Source organism: Triticum aestivum, chromosome 4B (assembly GCF_018294505.1).
Source record: "Triticum aestivum cultivar Chinese Spring chromosome 4B, IWGSC CS RefSeq v2.1, whole genome shotgun sequence".
Classification (NCBI taxonomy): Eukaryota; Viridiplantae; Streptophyta; class Magnoliopsida; order Poales; family Poaceae; genus Triticum; species Triticum aestivum.
Genome location: NC_057804.1, coordinates 71,982,703 through 71,991,991, shown reverse-complemented (window position 1 = coordinate 71,991,991; position 9,289 = coordinate 71,982,703). Strand labels below are relative to the sequence as shown.

General features: G+C 43.0%; 1 protein-coding gene across 1 annotated transcript; it reads left to right on the top strand.

Moving 5' to 3' along the window:
• The first annotated feature begins 338 nt into the window (after window positions 1-338).
• LOC123089972 (B3 domain-containing protein LOC_Os12g40080) lies at window positions 339-8,885 on the top strand. The gene is made up of 9 exons (XM_044511489.1): window positions 339-621; window positions 1,493-1,611; window positions 3,736-3,829; window positions 5,582-5,709; window positions 6,689-7,016; window positions 7,182-7,372; window positions 7,481-7,961; window positions 8,056-8,267; window positions 8,420-8,885. Exons 1-9 carry the CDS (start codon window positions 339-341, stop codon window positions 8,672-8,674), a joined length of 2,091 nt encoding a protein of 696 aa, XP_044367424.1. The 3' UTR covers window positions 8,675-8,885.
• Window positions 8,886-9,289: the final 404 nt, after the last annotated feature.

Sequence of the window (9,289 nt, the reverse complement as noted above, 5' to 3'; positions counted from 1 at the left end):
TAGGGACCAATTAGGGGAAGGTCGTATCATTCAGCGTCTAGCTCGGATCATGCATCTGAATCACAAGTATGTGGGCCCTAACTGATCAATGCTACTTAAGGATAAGCGCAAGAGGATGGGAAGGCATCATGTGGATCACGACAACGCCTAGGCAACTTTTACATTTCTTCTTTTACCTATAGTGCAAAGTTGTATCTGAGAGAGACCATCCCCTGTATTCAATCAAGTGAATGCAATAGAGGAAACTAGAACTTAACATCGTGCCATCAGAGACCAACCACTACCCTTTCACCTCCTCTGCCACCATCAACGTTGCCCGTGAAGCTTTGGTCGCATACATGGACCCCGAGCTTCGTGCCTACCTTGACAATATGAACTCCAACACGATCGACCACGCTAACAAGCAGGACAACATCTACGCTTCCACTTTCAAGGCGCCTGACATGCAGATGGCCCGGATCGACTCCCTTGTCGCATGGAAACCAGAGCTCAAAGCGTGCTTCGCCAAGCTAGATCTCCCGGTCCCTCTGTTGCAGGTGGCATCCCGTGCAGCCACACTGAATATGGGTGGAGTGCCTCACAATCCATCACCCCTCTTAGCACAAAAGGCAGCCTCCACAGGCAGTCAAGCCAAGGTGCGATGCTTCTCATCAGGGAGGGGGCGTCGACGATCCTCAAGTCGCCAACGGCACCCCCTGTCATGGATATGACTGTGCTCCTTCTATGTTTCCCGCTCTGGTATCATCCCAAGTGATAGCTACCCTCAGTCAACCGCTGCCGTCCACGGCGTTCCCAATTTTCGCCGAGGGAAACCAACATCTCTGGAAGACACGTGTGAGCAGTACTTTCAGATGTTCTCCATGCATGAATTGTACTGGGTGCCCGTGCCCATCGTCAGTTTCTCCGACTCCACGAGCATTTGGTTGCAGTCGATTCATTAGAAATTGATAGACATGACATGGGAATAGTTCGATGCTCTCCTATGCAGGCAATTTGGTCACGAAGGATCAGTTACTGATTCCTCATATCTATGCTATTCGCCAAACCAGTTCGATTGCTGATTTTTTCGAGCGATTCGAAACGTTGATGAATTATTTGATATCTTACTCAGAGCTAACTCACTAGTATTTCTTCCCGACACTATGATACAGTTCATCGATCCCGCGCTTGCGCCCCGCCGTTGCTCGTGCCCGCTGCCATGCCCCTCGCTGGCGGCCACCGCACCGCCCGCCGGTGTCAATGACTCGTGGGTCCTAGCAGTTATCTATTTCTGTTTAATTAAAAAATATATTAAAATGGATTTAGGGGAAGTAACGAAAGTTGATTTCAGAAACTTTCCTTAACAAGGCCAAAAGATCAGTTTATGAAAAGATTTTTAAGGAAACTGTTAGACCCCCGGTGAGGTCGACGTAGGATTGTTTCGCCAAATGTTTCCCCAGAAAAAGAAAATCAGTTCTCGTGCAGAAGGCTGGCTGCAAGGGGATGTGATTAGGGTTGCCGTCGCCCACGTTCCTCGGCCCGACGCCGACGGCCGGCGGCGGCTCTCACCCTACGCATTGCCTCCCAGCGATCTCCTTCCTCGTCGTGCGCCTGTCTTCCTCGCCCCTCCAGGTACCGCCCCTCCCCTCCACCCAAAATTATCCCAAGTTGTCAACTCGAGCACTGATAGGTAATAATCCGTTGTCTGTTGGTGCTTTATACCGTGGGTGTAGAATTGCATGAGTTTATCTTGGTTAGATGTATTGAATAATGTATAATCACTCTGAACTAGACTCGCTTTGTATACGAGTGCGTCCGTAGGTTGGGTGTCACAGTGAAATGGGTTGCTTCGAACTGGAAGTAGCACATGAATGGCCAGCTGTCTGGAAGGCCATACATGTCATCTTCAAGGTGAAGTGTTTACACTAGAAAATAAACCTGCACGTATATGCTATGCATTTATTGAATTTAGATGGGATGATAAACAGACGGATTTTGTCTACATGCTTTTATATATATTGCCTGTGTGACATGAATGCATGATTTTCTGTGCATACCTTCTTATTATTGTACCAATTGATGAAGTATTTAAATTATGATAGAGTAGATGGAGAGAGGTGTGAAAGCCAAGGCAAAATGGGATTCATTTGCACACAAAGTTTTTCGTGAGATCTGTAAAGAGGAGGTCAGTGCCGGGAACAGGCCAGAGGCATATTTGAATGCCACAGGATACGGGAATCTACATCAGAAGTTCTTGGCTAGGACAGGGAGAACTTATGAGAGGAAGCAGTTCAAAAACCGATGGAATTTCTTGAAGACAGAATATGGTCATTGGGTGACCTTTACACAGGCTGCAATTGGGCAGCAATAGGATAGCAATTCGGGAACAGTAGATGCCGCTAATGAATGGTGGGTGAATCTCATCGAAGTAGTGTAGTGTACCCAATGGAGTGTATCTCCTTTAAGTTTATGTAACTTACAAAGCATGCTTATGCTAATAAGTCAATATCCTCCTTATTTAGGCCCACCCAGAATTTGTAATGTTCCGTAACTGAGCACCAGAAAACATTGCTGAACTTACCACCATGTTTGACAAGACTCATGTGATGGTTGCAACTTCTGCGATCCTAGGTGAGCATATAGAAGACCCCACTGATCTCTTTGAGGTTGAGGTTGGCAACAATTATCTGGAACTGGAAGACAACAGTGATTTGGAAAGCAACAAGGCACCTGGCCAGAAAACAAAGGAGGTTGAAAAGCAGAGGGTTGCTGCCATTGCTGCTAGTCCAAAGAAGAAACGAAAGCAACAAAAGAACCCTACCGTTCAGGAGTGCAGGCATGTTGCAAACATAATGGCTGGTAGCACTTCGGTGACATCTTCTACTGATGTTCCAAGAGGCCATGGGATTAAAGACGTCATCAAGTTGGCTGTGCAATCTGGGGCGAAGGAATGCAGCGATCTGTTCTTCACGGCCACCAAGCTTTTCATGAATGTGGACTATAGAGAGATGTTTAGTGCTTTGGAGACCAATTAAGGAAGGCTCGATTTGCTGAACATGATGCATGAAGATATGAAGAAGAATTAATGTATTTGCTTCTCTCTTAATACTAATCTTTTTCTGAGATATGAGGATAAGACTCATTTTCCCACACTTTCAGAATTAAAGTAGAAGTGAGACACTCGAATCTCAGTGGGTTGGTTTGCAACCTTGTACGCCCACTGCTAAGGAGAGTTCTCGTGTGAGGTACTAATCCAACATTGTTATGAACTCACTTTTTTTGTGTATATATGATATGAATGGATAGTAGGACTACTTCATGTTTTACAGTATACTAGCCTTTACATGTCTTCTGAAGTGCAGAAAAATTTGGAAAGAAATCTGAGCATATCTTTATCCGAGGGGAAAGCTTTTAGCCTGCGAAGCTACTTTTGACGAATTAAAGTTGACAGTCGAGATATTACCTTGATAGGCAAAGCATTTTTGTAGTCTTTATAGAGTCAATTATATCTCCCGAATTGATGCTGTTTTCATCTCTTGATAACAATTTGTAGTCGTGTTGATTAGTTACCAGGTTTCTCATGTTCTTGTGCATGCAGAGTCCTGCAGTTCCAATGTTTGATGCCTTTTTGAGGCATTTGACTTTTCTTGTCCACTTAATGAAGTGAGTAGTTGCTTAATTCTGAAGTCTGAACTGAGCTATGGTTCATACCATTCTTGATGCCATGGTTACTAAAGTGATTGTACACTCTTGCAGGCCTATGCTGGTGACATGTATGCGTTGCAATTCATGGAGATGAACCCCCAGACCGACCATGAAAATGGCGATCAGGGTCAAGTCGTCGATACTGGTATTGGATTTTCTTTGATGTACGCCTTCGCACCACTCACACTCACCGCCATTACGGCTATTAGTGGTCATATAGTTTTTGGCTGACCACAACCTGTTTTTCGGTGGGTTAGGGTTCAGTTATAGTGCTACATGTAAGAGTCAGATGTGCCCCTAGGTTTGAAGAGCATAGAACCACCACTGGACTGCGATGAACTTCAACGGGTAGTTTGTTCGCCAATCTACTGAGTGCTGTGAGCTTGTTTGGCTTAGATAACTGCCATTCAGTGTAATGTGCCTTGAGTTTTCCTACTCGTAAAGAAAAAGTTTTCCTACGCAGTAGTGCATCCCAAAGGGATCTTGTGTGTAAAACTGTCTGCCTTGTACATACAACATTTGGCTGACCCCAGGAATAGGTGTGAAAGGAACTGTAAAGAAAATGTAGCTTTTCCCAGGACTCCAACTCTCCAATGTGTTGGAAATCTCACATGTCACATCTGCTGGAATATGAATTATGAAAAAAGCAAAAAAGCAGGAAGACTGAAACTAGTTCTTTGTTGATTTACACTAACAAGCAGTATCTCCAGTAACAAATGTACACAACAGTGTCCTGAACGAGTTTGAGTCCGAACTGATGATGTTTTCACCTACCGTGGTGGGTAGCCCTTTTTACTACTGTGTCCATTTTTCACTTGCCTAGAGGTACTATGGCTGTTTCTTCCTGGGAGTTCAAAGCAACATCACCCAAGAGCTCACACACACGCATATGCACAGAACAGAGACGCTGACCTCACCCATGTGCTTTTGCCAAAATGGTGAAAGAATCTTTGGGTACAGTAAAGGCTCTCCTCCCCTTCACTGTCCACACATATCATTTGTGAGAGGCGACGCAGCAGAAAAACCAGGGAAAAAAGAAGGGCCAAGGTAATGTTGTTCTCACCTCCTTGAATTTCTTCCTTCTTTAGCTTGAGAAGCTACTTTTGATGAATAAAATTTGCCAGTCGACATATTACCTTGATAAGCAAAGCATTTGTAGTTTATAGTTTTATTGTCACCCTAAATGGATAACCATTTGATATCAAAATCATCAATACTGGTTTCTGACAAAATCTTGGTCAGTTGGTGCATAACTGCCCGAACTATTGAATTTCCTTTTTTTTAATGTTGATAGGAGAGCTGCCAAATTCCATTGATTAGGGCAAAATATTGAATTTCGTTTAATTTCCAGCAGCAGCTGATGGCTACAGAGTGGTACTCTGCTTTTTCCTGTTCGCTAGAGTGTTTTTTTACTGCTGTGTCCTCTTCACTTGCCTAGAGCTATTGTGCTTTCTTCTGTTGGCTGTAGCTTTTTTTACTGCTGTGTCCTCTTCACTTGCCTAGAGGTACCATGCTTTCTTCTTTTGGCCTAGGGGTTTAATGCCTCCAGCGACTTTACCCAAGAGCTCACACACAGACACAGTAAACAGAGACCGACCCTGACCTCACCCATGGGCAATGGGATGGGCTAGTGCCAAAATGGTGAACGAATATTTGGGTACAGCATAGGCTCCGCTCCCCCCACTCTCTACACATACCATTCAGCATAGGCTCCGCTCCCCTCCACTCTCTAGCAAGGATTCGACCTGTGAGAGGCGACGCAACAGAGGACCAGGGAAAAAGAAATGTTGTTCTCACCTCGTTCTTGAATCTTGATACGGCTCTCCTTTTTTTCATCTGTTAGCGCTGGAGTGGTGATTTCATCTCTGAGCAGTTCCCTTTGTGCATCATCGATCAGGGTACTGCGAGATGAACGAGGATTGTGAGAACTGTGCTTTCTGGAGGGATCATTACTACTGGGATCACATGGGTGACGAGAAGAAGCAATTTTCTGCTGTAGCCAAGGGTGATTTCAAGAACAGCATCGTCAGTTTGCCTTTCCGGACTCTTTCTGTTAAATTCTTTTGCAAATTCATTTCAACCACTGTTGCTTCTAGATCTGCATCCTCCCCTCTCTTTTCCTTGCTCGGTTATGTTATATTGAGGGTTTTGGTGGGGGTTGGCTCTACATATCAGTGGCTTTATGAGATTATAGGAAAAATGAAGGAGATTATAGATGAGAACACCGGTGTTGGCAAACTAGTTAAGGAGTAAGGGTATGGGTGTACATGAACCTTTTTTAAGGGTTTTGGGGCTCTGAATATCTATGGTCCATGAGAGGTTGTTCAAATATCTTTCAAGGTAAAATAGAGGCGATTATAGATAAGAACACTAGTGTTGGCTAACAAGTCAAGGAGTAAGGGAGTGGCTATACAAGAACTTCTTCTTTTTTGGATATTGTTTTAGATAATAGAGGCACTGGCTGAACAATTCTTTCCATGACTTAAAGAGTTAACATTCTTCCTCACAAAAAGAACTATAAAGGCATGTGCTTAGTTTCTTCTTGCAATGTCACATTCTTGGATATACTTTTAGTTTCCTGGTTATAGTTTGGCATCAAGATAATATAATTGGTTTAGAATATAAGAAGATGCAACAGAAAACACTGTTGGATGAAAAATGTTTGTGAGCGTAGAATGAGACAATTGGCAGTTTAGTATATTGTTGGTCAACGACCAGGAATGTCCTATTTCAGCATAATGACAATCTGGTAGCTGGTGTCACGTAAGCATAAATTTGCTTGTTAATCCTGTAATGTGGTGTCGCAAATCTATGAATTTACTGCCATCCTCTTATAAAAAAAAATCTACGAGTTTAATTTTGTTAATTTTCCATGTCATTTGATTAGTCCTGAAATCTGAAAATGGAGCGTGCATTTCCTGCAAATATTTGAAACTCATGCCCCAGAATGTTTGAATTGTGAAACTTATAACTCTAATCTATTATCTTCTTTGTCCTACAACAGCGTATACCACGGGAACTTTCAACCCATTTGAGGAGTAGGATCTCTGACACCATTAAACTCAGCGCTCCTAATGGCAGGGCATATGATGTTGTGGTGACCTGGGAATTCGGCGAGCTAGTTATTCGGTCTGGCTGGGATGCATTTGTTACTGCGCACCATATAGAAGAAAATGACACATTCTTGTTCATCTACCATGGGAATTCCAACTTTGAGATTCATATATTTAATTCACACGGTTGTGAGAAGATGGCTTCCTGCTTTCAATCACCTTCAGAGATCTTTGGAATCTTTCCTCCCAGTGAGCCTTGTGATCATCATGTGCTGAATGGTTAGATTCCTTTTCTTTTGTTTTTTAACTAATGAAGTAGAAGCAGTCTTAACAGTGTCCCAAACAAGAAAAGAAAAACAAACTGACTTTTAGATGATTTTTCTTCTTAAACGTTGAATCTTTTTGCGATATATTTGTGACAATTGTACCAAATTTGATGTGCAGGACAAGCTGCGCCTAATCCAAGACATGTTCAGACGCAAGTTGAGTTTGACTATACCATGTCAACTGGATGCCATCTAACCAAATCACAAGATGAGAAAGTTGTAGAAATAGCCCGCAAAATAAGGTCTGAGATTCCTTTGTATGTGGCAATCATGAAGAAACTTAATGTCAACGTGAAGGACTGCTCTATCGTAAGTTGTATCTTTTCCATATCATTTCTTGGTTATGTTAGTTACTCCAATTCATAAGCCATTTCAGCATTGCATCTTTTTAACCTTTCTTCTGTTCTGTTCCTGAAGAACATACCATTGAGGCTTGTGAGACATTTAAAAGAGGAGGCAGGTAGTGCTATTATCAAACTAGAAGCCCCTGATGGTAACATATACAATGTTCGAGCTAGCAAGCACAGCGAGGATCAAGTTGTCCTCCAATCTGATTGGGATGCTTTTGTAGCTGCTAATCACATACAGTTGAATGACCTCCTCATTTTCCATAGCAAGGGAAAAACTCGTCTCAAAGTTCTCGCACTGGACCCAAGTGGCTGTGAGAAAAACTCGTCATGCTTTGACACAAAAAATTTCTCCAAGGCTGGTGAAGGTTCAGTTTGGATTACTGATGCACGCCCTTGTACAGTTGAGATTATTGATCTGACCAGCTCTGACGATGATCACACTGAGAGAGAAGATGCTGGAAGATCATCTCGGAGGCGGAAGCAGGTACCGGGTTCTCATGCAAAAGCTCGGAAGATGGCTTTAGCGTCATCCCCATCCACAAAATCAGGTCACTGTATAATTAGCATGCATTTCCTCATTACATTTTCAAGTACTTGTGGTTATGCGGTTTTCATCATATGAGGACATGGCCTATTTTACAGGATCTGATACCCACAAGCTGAAACATCCCATCTCCAACAATGACAATCTTCAGGAGCCTTCCAGGCTTCCCTATATTTTAGCCAGAGGGATAACTCTAACTGGGCCTGTGGAGAAGAAAGTTCAGGAGAAAGTCCAAGCAATTGGATCTGAACTTCCTATCTATGTGGCAGTGATGACCAAAAGCTGTGTTTGTGGCCACCCCCTTTCTCTGGTGCGTTTAATAAACACTTACTCTTTTGCAGAACTACTAATATGGATGTGACCCCCAGATGTCAAAAAATATGGATGCGGCAGAGATTATGCATTAACATGAAATTGTCAAATTGTTTCAGTTGCCATTGACACTTCTACTCTTTAAACTAGGAATTCTGCAAGGAATATGCTTCGACTCTTCCAAGCAGAGATCAAACTCTCATACTTGAGCTGGAGGACAAGGAGTGGCACACGGCATTACACGTCAATGGAAGTAGGAAAATCATTTACGGAGGCTGGTCAAAGTTCGCCTCTGACAATAACCTGCAGCTGGGAGACATCTGCCTCTTCAAAATGGCAGAGCGCCGCACGAGAGGCCTTGCGATGAGGGTCCATATCATTTGCAAATCGGGCGTATTTCTGTAGCTCAAGCATCCAAGTCGACACCGTCCCTGTTGTTCCTATTGACTACTACTAGAACTACCTATGGCCTGTATGGCTTTAACTCTCTGATACCCTACCATGAGAGAGTCCACTCCTGAACAACTTTATGTGCGTCCGTTTAGGCTGCTGGGTGTTTGCTCAACGACTTTCTAGTATCTTGAGAGCAAATATTGAGCTCCACTTCTGCTTCTAATGCCGTCTTATACTCCTATATGATTGCTGATTGATCAGACTGCATCGAGGCATGTTATAAGCTGTACATTGCTGTGTTCCATATCCCATCCTATGCGCTGCTTCAAATTTCAGTACGACTCAATAGGAAAGACATATTAAAAAATGCCCCAAGTTATAAAAATTAGCTCAATGTACTCAAAATGACCCATTGTCGACACAAGATGGGTAGTCTGACAGAGTGAGGACGTTAGTAAATGTATTTTTACGTGTTGTTTTAATTGGTAGGTATATATATTCTTTTGAAGGTGCTCTAGATTCAGAAACTAGGCAGTAGCACAATAACAGTTCAACCTGTAAGGGTGTGTTCGGAACATAGAGAATATATGCAGGATTCCAAACGAGTCAATGTATTTAGCCTTGTAG